Source organism: Schistocerca cancellata, chromosome 10 (genome assembly GCF_023864275.1).
Source record: "Schistocerca cancellata isolate TAMUIC-IGC-003103 chromosome 10, iqSchCanc2.1, whole genome shotgun sequence".
In the NCBI taxonomy this organism is placed as follows: domain Eukaryota; kingdom Metazoa; phylum Arthropoda; class Insecta; order Orthoptera; family Acrididae; genus Schistocerca; species Schistocerca cancellata.
Genome location: NC_064635.1, coordinates 116,950,368 through 116,964,840, shown reverse-complemented (window position 1 = coordinate 116,964,840; position 14,473 = coordinate 116,950,368). Strand labels below are relative to the sequence as shown.

Below are 14,473 nucleotides of genomic sequence, written 5' to 3'. Positions count from 1 at the left end.
AGGCAGTACAGTTGAAGTGGAATAGACATCTCTAAAAAGGGCCATCACAGAAGTTGGGAAGGAAAACACAGGTACAAAGAAGGTAGCTGCGAAGAAACCATGGGTAACAGAAGAAATACTTCAGTTGATTGATGAAAGGAGGAAGTACAAACATGTTCTGGGAAAATCAGAAATAAAAGTTGCTGAGGAATGAAATAAATAGGACGTGCAGGGAAGCCAAGACGAAATAGCTGCAGGAAAAATGTGAAGACATCGAAAAAGATATGATTGTTGGAAGGACAGACTCAGCATACAGGAAAGTCAAAACAATCTTTGGTGGCATTAAAAGCAACGGTGGTAACATTAAAGAGTGCAGCAGGAATTCCACTGTTAAATGGAGAGGAAGAGCAGATAGGTGGAAAGAATACATTGAAAGCCTCTATGAGGGTGAAGATTTGTCTGATGTGATAGAAGAAGAAACAGGAGTCGATTTAGAAGAGATGGGGATCCAGTATTAGAATCGGAATTCAAAAGAGCTTTGGAGGACTTACGGTCAAATAAGGCAGAAGGTATAGATGACATTCCATCAGAATTTCTAAAATCATTGGGGGAAGTGGCAACAAAACGACTATTCACGTTGGTGTGTAGAATATATGAGTCTGGCAATATACCATCTGACTTTCGGAAAAGCATCATCCACACAATTCCGAAGACGGCAAGATCTGACAAGTGTGAGAACTATGACACAATCAGCTTAACAGCTCATGCATCGAAGCTGCTTACAAGAATAATATACAGAAGAATGGAAAAGAAAATTGAGAATGTGCTAGGTGACGATCAGTTTGGCTTTAGGAAAAGTAAATGGACGAGAGAGGCAATTCTGACGTTACGGCTAATAATGGAAGCAAGGCTAAAGAAAAATCAAGACACTTTCATAGGATTTGTCGACCTGGAAAAACGTTCGACAATATAAAATGGTGCAAGCTGTTCGAGATTCTGAAAAAAGTAGGGGTAAGCTATAGGGAGAGACGGGTCATATACAATATGTACAACAACCAAGAGGGAATAATAAGAGTGGTCGTATTAAGAAGGGTTTAAGACAAGGCTGTAGCCTTTCGCCCCTACTTTTCAATCTGTACATCGAGGAAGCAATGATGGAAATGAAAGAAAGGTTCAGGAGTGGAATTAAAATACAAGGTGAAAAGGATATCAATGATACGATTCGCTAATGACATTGCTATCCTGAGTGAAAGTGAAGAAGAATTAAATTATCTGCTGAACGGAATGAACAGTCTAATGAGTACACAGTATGGTTTGACAGTAAATCGGAGAAAGACGAAGGTAACGAGAAGTAGTAGAAATGAGAACAGCGAGAAACTTAACATCGGGATTGATGGTGGCGAAGTCAATGAAGTTAAGGAATTCTGCTACCTAGGCAGTAAAATAACCAATGACGGACGGAGCAAAGAGGACATCAAAAGCAGACTCGCTATGGCAAAAAAGGCATTTCTGGCCAAGAGAAGTCTACTAATATCAAATACCAGCCTTCATTTGAGGAAGAAATTTGAGGATGTACGTCTGGAGTACAGCATTGTATGGTAGTGAAACATGGACTATGGGAAAACCGCAACAGAAGAGAATCGAAGCATTTGAGATGTGGTGCTATAGACGAATGTTGAAAATTAGGTGGACTGATAAGGTAAGGAATGAGGAGGTTCTAAGCAGAATCGGAGAGGAAAGGAATATGTGGAAAACACTGATAAGGAGAAGGGACAGGATGATAGGACATCTGCTAAGACATGAGGGAATGACTTCCATGGTACTACAGGGAGCTGTAGAGGGCAAAAACTGTAGAGGAAGACATAGATTGGAATACGCCAAGCAAATAAGTGAGGATGTAGGTTGCAAGTGCTACTCTGAGATGAAGAGGTTAGCACAGGAAAGGAATTTGTGGTGGGCCGCATAAAACCAGTCAGTAGACTGATGACCCAAAAAAAACTTCTTCAGACACTTCCACTTGTTGCTTTTGCACATTGGCCAAAAGTCTGGGCACAAGCTTTTGCAAAAGTTTTCCACGTGGCCAAGCCACTCTCATTACCTCAGCCTTCAGCAACTCTAAAATATTTCCGACGTCAAGCGAGCACTCATTTGACAGGTTGAATTCAGTAACTGGTTCACACGATCAGTCATTCGCGATGTTGACTGGTGTCCCGTGCAGGTCTTGTCGGCGACCTAAAGTATTGCATAGCATTGCTCGAAAGATTTCTCCATCATATCTTTGATGCGACCACTACGTACAGATTGACGGAAGAAGCCATCCTAACCCTCGGAGAGCACAGAGGCAATTAAGTGACCTTATGCTGTAAAGCTGAGGGTCTCAACCCTCTCCAAAAAGTCAAACCAAAAAATTGTGATGCATCACTAGGACACATCCTGTAAACGGGCAGTGAATTTAATTATTTTCTGTGCGTGCTGTAGCTGTTTCAAAGTTTGGTCATCGTGGAAGCTCAATGTTAGGTGAATTGTGCTCGGACCCCTTTAAATTTGGTGTTGTTGGATGTTTAGTTAGGCTTCAAATTGGTCATGTAGTCTTAAGTCACACGTAGTTCTATGGTTTGAGACTGAGTGCTCAACTTTTGTTCCACTGTATGTTTGCTGACTAACTGCTCACTATATCAGAGAATTTTAAACTTAGCACTGTAATAATCTTCTCCAGATTTTTGCAAACTGGTTTGGAGTGCAATTACTTTATTGAAAGTAGTTTCAATTTTACAGGACATTCAACATGGATGATTTCAAGCGTTTCTATTCCAACGAAGATGAGAGTAAATCCATTCCTTATTTTTGGGAGAAGTTTGATCCAGAGCATTACTCAATCTGGCTTGGTGAATATAAATATAATGATGAGTTGCAGAAGGTTTTCATGAGCTGCAACCTTATATCAGGTAAGGCATCAACCATTTTGCTGAAACTAATGTTGTGTGCATCCCAAATCTACAAGCATTTGTGTGAAGTGAATCTTTTGTAATCCCTTTTTTTAAAGGCAAGCAAGTGTATCTGTCACTTGACTTGTAACCAACGGAAGGGAGAGCAAGGTAAAGCAATTCAAAGTCACATTGCACACCTTATGTGCAATAGCAATACAGTGTTGCTTCACATTTTGAAATTCTCTTTCACTTTTTTAAGGAAAAGCAGTGTGACAGAAAGACTTAAAATACTTTCTTCATGAAGATATGCTAGAGCATAAAATTTCCAACACACACACACACACACACACACACACACACACACACACACACACACACACACAAAGGTTGCTAGTTGGTGTTGAATACATTAGATTGCTGAAGATTTTAAGCTCTTTTTCAGCCTTCCTCAGACCAATTCAGAAACACACTTCCCATCTTCAGGTCTCACAAATAAAATGACTGGTTTCATCGTCTTATGGCCTGTTCATTTGTCCTTATGATGAGATACCATTTGATCTATTCAGAGAATCTGCCGAAGAGTTGCTTTCCTGCAAGTTCAAACTGCTTGCTTTAGTGAGGCTAGAGGATAAAAAGTACCATAAAAGTCCTTGGCAGCTAGTTATGATTTGATTATTAGGCTGTGAATCTAAATCGTTGATCTGTGCATACTCATGATGATTTCCAAAACATTGATTTCTGACACCTCTTATGAAAATCCGTGTTTACATATTTGGATTCTGAAGAGCCAGTTCACGTTTTAGAGTAATTTTAGGCTGTAGCATTATTTATTAATAATATTGTCTTAACAGTTTAATAGTCAGTAAATTCTCAATTTCCTGTCTTACAAAGATAATTTCTCGGAGAATAAAATACATACAAAATAAGGAAAAATGAACACAATTAACGAACCACAAAAAGTGTAATATTATCCAAGAAGTATACAAAAATTCACACATGAATCACATTGAAATTTCATGAAGACTGAACTTTTCTCTAGCAGCATTAGTGAGCAGATGAAAAATAATCAAAGGAGCACATGTGGAAGAAGGAAAGTGCAAAGGAAAATAAGCGCATGGCGGTCAGTTTACAGGACTGCAAAATGTGTTACTAAAGTGAATAAACCAGTCTAGTGTTTCGAATATTCCAGTTGATGGTACTGTGGTTCATGCTAAAGCAACATATTTGGTAAAAAGGTTGGGACTCGCATATTTCAAAGCATCCATTGTTTGGATCTAACGGTTGAAGAACAGACAAAATTTAGGGTATAAATATGTTCTTCGCTAATGGAGAAACAACTTCCAGCAACTATAGAAAGGTATAGGTGTACTTAACATTTTCGATGTAGGTGAAGTGGGGTTATTTGTTCACCTTCTGCCTTGACAAAACTTCAGATTTCAGGAGAGAGAGAGATGTCATGACAAAGTTTAATAGAGAGGTTAACTGTCTTGTTGTACATTCATTTCTGCATCTATACTCTGTGAACTGCATGGCAGAATGTACATCCCGTTGTACCAGTTATTAAGGTTTTTTTTTTTGTTCCATTAACATATTTAGAGCAGGAAGAACAATTCTGTAAATGCTTCTGTGTGTGCTGTAATTAATCTAATCTTGCCCTCATGATCCTTATGTGAGTGATAGGGGGCTGGGAGTTGTAGTATATTCCTCGAATCATCATTTAAAGCTGATTTTGAAACTTTGGAAGTAGACTTTCTCAGATTAGTTAGTCTCTCTTCAAGAGTCTTTCAGTTAAGTTTCTTCAGCTTCTGTGAGTATTTGTGCTGTCCTGCTCTGTAGATCTTCAATGTCCCCCATTGTCCAATTCGGTACAGGTTATACGTGCGCGCGCGCGCGCGCACACACACACACACACACACACACACACACACACACACACACACACACACACACACACACACAGCGGTATTCAAGGATAGGTCACGTGAATGATTTGCAAGCAATCTCCTTTGTAGGCTCACTAATTTCATCAGTAGTCTACAAAGGAACCAGTTTACCACCTGCTCTACCCACAACTGAGTATGTGATTTTTCCATGTCTTATCACCCCAAAATGTTACACCTAGGTATTTGTATGAGTTGGCAGATTCCAGCTGTGTGACTTATTGGTATTATAGTCATAGATACGACGTTTTCCCATTTTACAGTGTGCACAGTTCAATTTCTCAGTATTTGAAATAAGTTTAAAATCTTTGTGCCACTTTGAAGTCTTATCAAGATTGACTATGTATACAGCTTCTTTTAACAGTGCTTCACTACAGATAATTGGATCTGTAAAAAATCTGAGAGGCTACTGTTGAAGTATTCTGCAGGTTCATTCACATGTGACATGAACAGCAAGGGTCCCAGCACACTTCCCTGGGGCACACCCAAGGTTACTGCTACACCTGATGATGATTCTCCATCCAAGATAATCTGGTGTGTCCTCCCCAACAAAAAAATCCTTAATCTGATCACAAGTTTCACTTGATACTCCCTAAGATAGTACCTTGACTATAAGCATAGATGTAGTACTGGCTCAAATGCTTTTTGGAAATCGAGGAATACTGCGTCTACTTGACTGTCTTGATCCAAAGGTTTCAGTGAGTCGCAAGATTGATATTTTCAGAATCTGTGTGGATTGGCATGGAGCATCTCATTCTGTTCAAAATACCTCATTAATGTTTGAGCTCAGAAAATGTTGCAGTGTTCTAGAAAAAAATGTCAAGGATACTGGACAGTAGTTCTGTGGACCACTGCTGCTATCGTTCTTGTAAATGGATGTGACCTGTGCTTTCTTCCAGCTGTTGGATGCTGGTATTTGTTCAAGGGATCTACAGTAGATTATAGTTAAGAGGGGCCAACTTGGCTGAGGTTCAGTATAGAATCTAATACAGGTCCATCAAGCCCTGGAGCTTTGTTCAATTTTAACTACTTCAGCTGTTTCTCAACACCACTGTCACTACACCAATTTCACTCGTCTTTTCAGTGGTACAAGGATTAAATTGGGGTGATTTTCCTGGATTTTCCTTTCTAAAGGATTATTTAAAAACAGTTAAGCATTACAGCCTTTGCTGCTTTGGTACCTTCAGTGGTCTCCTGTCTTATCTGCGAGTGACTGGACACTAACTATAGTGCAACTAACAGCCTTTACCTACGACCAGAATTCCTTTGAGTTACATGAAAGATCATTTGATAATATTCTTCTATGGTAGTCATTGAAGGCTTCGTGCATTGCTCTCTTTACAGCCAAACACATTTGATTCAGCACCTCTCGCTAGCACTGATTCATTCTGTATCTATTATGGAGTAGTCTGTTTCTTTACACTGACTGTATATCATGAAGGGTCTCTTCCTTTATTAACTGTTCCACCGGGTACATATTTATCCAATACATAGTCAATTCTTTCAAACTTGAGCTATAGTTTCTCTGTGTTTAGTCTTCAGTTAAATTTTTGTAATATTGACTGGTAAGAACTGATGAAAGGCTTTAGGACGAACACTCTGGAATACCTCATAACAATAAACTGCTGTTAATGAGTGTTACAGCATAACTGTTTGCATTAAGTTCATTTAAGCAGTTGTCAGCAGTTGTTGCATTTGGGCTTCTGGCTGCTTGAAGTGGGACTGTTAGTTGTATCAGCAGTATTAACACTTTGGGTCCTGAACCGTTGCGCGCGGGTGTCTACCATAAAGACTGGCTGATTTTAATGTACTTTATACAACAACTCATGAAAGCTTTCAGTTATAGCAATAAAATTACTCTTATTGAAAAACCTAGACTTTCTTGTTTAAAGTCATATATAATACCTTTCTCTTGAATTAATACATATTTTTGACAAGCGTTATTATTATAACATTGTTTTTGAAAAAAGGAAAAATTGGTCAAAGGTATATTCACTGTATTTTCTAGAAGAAATTTTTTTTAATTTTACACAAAAATTGTAATTATGATGGATACAGTATGTCTCATCTATAGTAACCTCCTGTAACTATTTTTGGATCCAATTTTGCTTTTTGTGTGGTAAATTTTGAAGCGCGGCATTTTGCACAACGCTACTTTACATTCACTACCCTGGTAGCTTCTGTCTTTTCGCCACACTTTGCCAGAAACTTCCTTATTTCCATAAGTGTAACTCCTTTCCACCTTGATAATGAGCAGGTGGGTGAAAGGAAATTTGTGCTTCGTAATTTCCTGATGCATTGTTGAGCATACAGATTAGTTTGTTCCTTTATATGTTTCATCATACTGTCTCTCAGGAAATATGAAAAAAAAATTCTAGAGGTGCACTGTTCTGGTCTAAACTGACAACATTGCATATTCCAAATTGTCCTGAGAGTAGATAGATATCTGGTGCACAATCAGTAATCGTCCAGCCTTCCTCAGAATCGGTGTGGCGCGCACGTCTCGGCTTCCCCCTTGCTGTTAGTCTCACTCGTTCTTCAGGCACAATATCGACGGGATTGCTTGCTGCTCAAGTGCTTGGACACCTGCTCTCCTCTTCTGAGTCTATCAGAAGAGTAGTATTTGCAAAGAAAATCATAATTACGTACTCAGTTTTTTCAGTGAAAATCTGAACAAAAATTGTAATGTTTTTTTGTCAGAACTCTTTACCTGAACTGCCAGAAACTTCTTCTTGAACATAGTCCACATCATCATCAGAGTCATCTACAATATCTTCCTCTGACAAATCAACGTCAATTGCTTTTAAGTAACGATATAACTCGCGAGCAATTTCTTCGTCCGTCAAGCCATGCTTCGCCATGTTGACGCTACTGAGACGCGCGGGACAAAATCGCTGCTTACAAAACCCGACAAATAAAAAGGGAAGCACACCCTTCCACAGCATGCCCGCACTATCTAGTGACCAATACTCGAACTACAGTCCATGCAGCGCCTTCCAGACAAGCGGGAGCCGTAAGAACACACAAAGGAAAGAAGGGGAAGAACGATAACACGCGCCCGTAAAATTACGGGTGCCGGGCTTTCGGGCAGGTCGCGCATGCTCGTATTTTTACGGGCGTTGGCGCCTAAGTATTAACAAGCAGCCAGTTGCTACCTGGAAAAATTTTCAGGCATGCCAGATTTGCTTGTGTGCAGAGCAGCAGTCTGGGTTGTAATAGGGGGGGGGGGGGGGTTAGTCTCCATGTGAGCCATGTTTGTTATTGCAGTTTTCTTCTTGTTCACAGTTCATGTCAAATGAAAACAAAGTAGATTTTTGTGGCTGGGAGCTGTGAAATTAATTAAAATATGTTCATATAATTTCAGAAGGCTTAAAATATTTTATTAGTTTATTTCCTGATTTCATTACATTTCCACATATTTGGCAGTCAACCATTAATCGCCTTCTAGAACAATGTAGTTATTTCTGTCTGTTTGCTAAATAAATGTGGCTTTCTATTAACCTTTTCTGCAGGGGCAGTCAATTTATTAGAAACACTGTTTATTCCACACTACTGGCTAGTTTAAACTGTTCAGAGTGTAAAGTGCACATTTTCATGTTCTGGCACATGGCATTATGCCACAAAGAACTAAACATTGGATAATAGTGTACTGAAAAATTTAACATCAGTTTGGGCCTACTTCATTGTGAATATATGAACATATCAGCTTCCTATGCTATTTTAGCTGTTTACTGGCACCCTCTGACGACACCTGCTGAAACAAACCTATTTCAAACAGGTTGCAGGAAAATATTGTGAATGGTGCTTTGAAAAGCATTACTTTCAAAGTATATTTCCTTTTACACAAGGTGAATTATGGTGTGTGAGAATGTGGAATGAATTTTTTAAATTGCAGAGAGTTTGACTCTCATTTAAAAATACACACATTGAGGACCAGCCACTTAGAAGAATTTTGAGCCTAGAAAACCAGACAGTCATTATTTAAAATTCTATTGGCACATTTGTGTGATTTATCTTAGTGTACCACACACAAAAAGACCTGTATTATATGTGAAACTTGGCTTTTCTTGTAGCTACAGTATTACATTAATTTAAACCATCATCTTTTTCTATTTGTGTGTTCACTCTACTTAGCACTGATGTTGCTATTAGCGGACATCATCATGTCCCGCACTTAGAATATCTGCTGTCATTGGCTAGCTATCAGTGGCTGGCGAGATCATGTGATGAGCTATGATTGGCTTGCAAAAGCACATCTACATCCATACTCCGCAAACCACCTGACGGTGTGCGGCGGAGGGTACCTTGAGTACCTCTATCGGTTCACCCTTCTATTCCAGTCTCGTATTGTTCGTGGAAAGAAGTATTGTCAGTATGCCTCTGTGTGGGCTCTAATCTCTCTGATTTTATCCTCATGGTCTCTTCATGAGATATACGTAGGAGGGAGCAATATACTGCTCGACTCTTCGGTGAAGGTATGTTCTCGAAACTTTAACAAAAGCCCGTACCGAGCTACTGAGCGTCTCTCCTGCGGAGTTTATCTATCATCTCCATAACGCTTTCGTGATTACTAAATGATACTGTAACGAAGCGCGCTGCTCTCCGTTGGATCTTCTCTATATCTTCTATCAACCCTATCTGGTACGGATCCCACACTGCTGAGCAGTATTCAAGCAGTGGGCGAACAAGCGTACTGTAACCTACTTCCTTTGTTTTCGGATTGCATTTCCTTAGGATTCTTCCAATTAATCTGTCTGGCATCTGCTTTACCGACGATTTCAATCTTGACTTCATGCTTTGGAAACTAATGTGCAGTGTTTGGTGGAATTACAATCCTACACATTCATAATACGAAAATATGCAGTGTATATGTTGCTACACATCAAAGATCTTTCCTAAACTTTTTTGCCCAGTTTTTTGTTACTTGAAGTGCAGGGAAGTTATATGCTGGTATATGAAATCTTTACCATTCACAGCACTGATATTGTTACAGCTCCGAGAGGAAGTATACTGTCACTTATCATGGAAAAATGTATTTTTCACCTCAGAAGTAGTGTACTTTCATGTAGGCAAAAAGTACTTTTTTAACTGGGAAATCAGGGGGTCATTCTACTTTTAGTTGTCTTTGTACTTTGGTAATCGTTGTTGCCAGACCTGTGTTCGTGGTCAAACACCAGTTTCAATATGGACATCTTCAGAGGTCAGGCCTGCTTTTCCCCCATTAAATGTAATATGTTTTGTCATAAGTGCGGTTCGGAGCTATCTGTTCTACATAATTTTCAGAGAAACTGTTTCGTAATGTTTCCCAGGATGTCTTGTTGCTGCCACACTAACAAAACTCTATTTTCCTAATTATTGATTGGATAATGAAGTCTCCATTTGTGCTTACAGTTGAAGTTTTCAGTTACATCAGGAGGTGAGTCTGGTTTGAGATAGAGAAGGATCCAATCACCATGTTACGCCCGTGTGTGTGTGTGTGTGTGTGTGTGTGTGTGTGTGTGTGTGTGTGTGTTGCTGTGCCAAATACACACCTCCATTTTTCTATTAGCCTAGTGTTTTTTTGATAAACTCTTACTTTTTCCGAAAATTCTCTCTGTTTTGGGTTTCAACCAGCTTTCTGTAGCTACTATTATGAGCTTTACTGCTTTCTGGGAGCCCTACGAGCTTGACACTTACGTCTGGCTTTCCTACAGCTGTTCGTAATCTAGACTGATGGAGAGATGGCTGGTCTTAAAAAAAGGAAAAAATTAATAAATAAACCTTGTGTGCACACCTTACCCATTTAGGGGGACCTTGACTTCTCAACCCTATGGCATGAGAGCAGGAAGTTGCAGTCTAGCTTGTCACAGAATTGTCAGTTCTCTTTTTCAGTCCTTCCTCTCACATCAGAAGCATGGAGCCATGATCAGTTGTGGGGGCAGTGCTGCAAATTGTGAGCCTCATTGAAACACTCTTCAGACTTCTCTCTGTCATTTGCTGAAATGATCAAAGTATGACCTAGGAGGCCAGAAGACAGGCATCGTGTGTTAAAAGTGCACCACAATCTACAGTTCGTTGCACCCTGTTCCCTCAATGGCTGCCAGAGTAGCCTCTTAAACATGTTGAATGACACCCCCAGGCAAACACACTGACGGCCCAGGTTTTCCTTCCTGTCCATTGCTGCCATTTCCCAAAGGGGTACCATTATTTGCCATACATTTGAATTGCCTATGATTAATAAACCCTACCCTTTTGCATTTGCCACCTCTTGACACGGGACAAACCTGATTCCCCAAAACGGTAGAAGTGATTCCCACTAGCTCAGTTTTACAGTGAAAGACAGCCCATCAAACTTGGTTAGAGAATTTGTATAGCACCATGAATCAGCTCTCTTTGCACAGCATTATTTGGAAAAAGCTTCTTATTTTATAACCCAGTATCCTATTTTGGTGTTCTTGTTGTCACTACAAAAGTTTTCATCGTATAGCAATGACAGCTGAATTTTGGTGATTAATTTTATTACATTAGATTGTTTCTGCTGCTTTTCTAAGCTGTTAATGTCTTGTTGCAGGCATGTATCAGCGTCTGGATAAAATGCGCAAGAATGCATTTGCCTCAATGTGCCTGTTTGGTGCTGATAATGACAGCTCTATTTCAGGAATCTGGGTGTGGAGAGGACAGGACTTGGCATTCGATGTAAGTACTTTGTTCAAATTAAAAGAAATGAACAGTTGTGGACTCTCATGATGATTCCCAATTAATTGATTCTGACACCTCTTATGAAATATTTTGATTACTTGTTTTGGGTATCTGAAGAGTCAATTCTGATTATTGATAATCTATGTTGTATTTTCAATGAATACATTATGTGCAAAAAAGTTAGTATAAAAACATACTACCTACATTATTTCATTTGTATATTTATAAATTTCCATGTGTTACACAAGCCAAATTTGTATTGCATATGTTTACCATTAATATAAAGTAAGGTTTGTCTAATGACATTTGAATAGTTGAAACATTTTTGTTGTAATTTCATTTGTAGATGGTGTAAAATACTTCATCATAGTTTTTTACCAAGTAAGGTAATTTAAGCCAGTAATTGAGCTGAAGTTAGATGTTTATTCAAATGATGAAATTTATATGCCAATGTTTTTTGAAGTTTATATCTGTCTAGTAATTTATTTACATGTCCAGTTCCTTTTAAACATTGGTCTGTAAATCAGTAGTGAATGACAGATGTCCATAATTAAGACCCCTCTTCGTAATTTTGTTGAGGCCTTGGGGTGATTATTTTTGCTAGACTGATAGTTAAAGAAAACAGTTCTCTTGAAGACACGGAAAGTTAGTGTTTCGGTGAAATTTATTAAAACAGTTGCACAGTTCTGCTAATTTATTTTTTCCTTGTAGTTTAAATTCTCCACATCTGTGTTCTTGAAGTCACTAAGCTTGTCTGCCATACCATCTGATTTGTGTGCCGCTGCTTTTATATGCAGTTCAGGAAACTGTTGGCTTTTAGTTATAACTTTTCTGTTCAGTTTTACACGAAACAATTCAAATTATTTTGTATATTCAGATATGTGTGTTGCGTTCAATACAAGGTGATACTTTCCGTCAGTTTTCATGGTGTGTGAATATGAATGCAAAGATTTTTCACTGGTCCACATGAGGAAAATGCAAAGTTAGAGGGAAAGAAAACACATTAAAAAGACTTTGGATGAGTGATGAGGCAGTAAAGAAAATGGGCTGGTGTCTAGCAAGGGAGTAATCAAAATTAAAGAGATAGCTGTTCAATAAGTTAACTTGTGTTCTGATTAAATGTGCACAAGGGATAGTGCTGTTACATGAAATTGATCATGGGAAACTTAAATGTATTGTGGAGAGATTTAATCGTGTTATTGGACCATTACTTTTGACATTAAAAAATCCTATGGGGAAAGTATTCCTTGGAAAACTATGAGAATCAGAAAAATCTGAGAATGGTGTCTGTGTTTTAAGAATTACATCTAAAAGGCAAAGATAGTTGGAAACGTTTATCTCTTAAGAATGAGGACTGTAGTAGAACACAAATTTTGAGCAGGGAAAATGTACAACCGAAAAATGGCTAATTCAGCAATGGTTTAAATTTTTTGTTATTGAAAATGTAGAATTATAGGTACAGTGTTTGGGATAGTATGTGGTCTCATAATGCCACACGTGCTCACATGTGATCTCGATAAATTAAGATTCAGTTGTGTTGGGGGGTAAAAAAAAACTCGAATATAAGATCTGACTATACTGTAACTGTTAAATGACACGTCCTTCATTTCTGAGAAAGACCAGAGATATTACCCAATTAAAGTTGGAAATAAAATTAGGATTGCTGAACTGGTTCTACTGGATTAAATGAAGGGGTAACATGTTTTTAAACCAGGCTTCTTACCTCACATTGTTCAAACATGAGAGAAATTATACAGGTTGCTCTTGTGTGCCAAGGCCAGAGCAGTCATTCCTTAAACTTGCAGGATGACCTGTTTCTAAATATTGTCCAGATCCCAGGAAAACTATTATTAATAAGAATGTTTTGCTCTGGGTGTGATAGTTAAATGTGTGAATGATAGGTAAAACTGTGTTTGTCACAAGTGCTGCCATTGTATATCATCAGCCCTTTCTTCTCAAATGATGTTGACTTAATGCATTCCTGGTAATTAGAGTTAATCTGATAATGTTCAAAATTGTTCCAGCTGAGTCCAGACTGGCAGGTTGACTATGAGTCCTACCAGTGGACCAAACTGGATCCCAGCAAGGAGGAAACGAAGGCACTGGTGAAGCAGTACCTCTCGTGGACGGGCACAGACAAGCAGGGCCGCAAATTCAACCAGGGGAAAATCTTCAAATAAATGCAAGATTTATTGTACTTACTCAAAGTGAGATGAGGGTTTTGCTTACTGCCAGAATTTCTTTGTACTGTGAGCAGTAGCAAAGACATGACTTTTGTAATAAAATGTTGGAAGTGTTCATAAGCAATTTATCTGGTTATCTTTATTTATTGTTGAGGGAAATTTGAGATTGGTGACATTGTGTGCCTCCATTTTGAAAAATAGCCAACATTTTATAAGGTCATTTGCAGCATTTAACACCACTGGCGTGTGTGATAGTAACAAGCTGGTTTTATTAAACAGTTTTGTGTGTACTACGTGTATTGTTTGAGGGAGTGCATTTTTTATTTAAATTTTTATTGCTTGCCTGTTTCCCTGAATGTTAATAAAGATTGTGAATTGAAACCATGTCTAAAATTCGGAACTGTTGTTCAGAACACGGTAGGAATTTTGTGTGTGTGTGTGTGTGTGTGTGTGTGTGTGTGTGTGTGTGTGTGTGTGTGTGTGTGTGTGTCGTTAGCTGTGCATTGTATACCAAAATCATTTAACTGCCTGTCCTGTATCCACTCTAATACACCCATGTTCCACTCTAATACACCCATGTTTTTGTTGTGGTGGTATGTAATGCAGCTTCTTCTCATTGCTTTGTCTGTAAATAAAAGAAATTGAATATTCACACCAAATTAAACTTGGTTATCATAACTTTTACCATTGGATACTGTACTATCATTTTGCTTAAATGTAATATTGTGACTTTACTGTTTAAATTAATCAACATCACTTGCTTTGA

At 38.5% G+C, this 14,473-nt stretch overlaps 1 protein-coding gene across 1 annotated transcript in view; it reads left to right on the top strand.

Moving 5' to 3' along the window:
- The window catches only part of LOC126106773 (elongation factor 1-gamma), a 64,380-nt gene extending 50,292 nt beyond the window's left edge, over positions 1 to 14,088 (top strand). Inside the window, exons 8-10 of the mRNA XM_049913150.1 lie at positions 2,755 to 2,924; positions 11,397 to 11,521; positions 13,549 to 14,088. Coding sequence (XP_049769107.1) covers positions 2,755 to 2,924; positions 11,397 to 11,521; positions 13,549 to 13,704 — 451 coding nt within the window. The 3' untranslated portion in view covers positions 13,705 to 14,088. The remainder of the gene's footprint in view (positions 1 to 2,754; positions 2,925 to 11,396; positions 11,522 to 13,548) is intronic.
- The last annotated feature ends 385 nt before the right edge of the window (positions 14,089 to 14,473 follow it).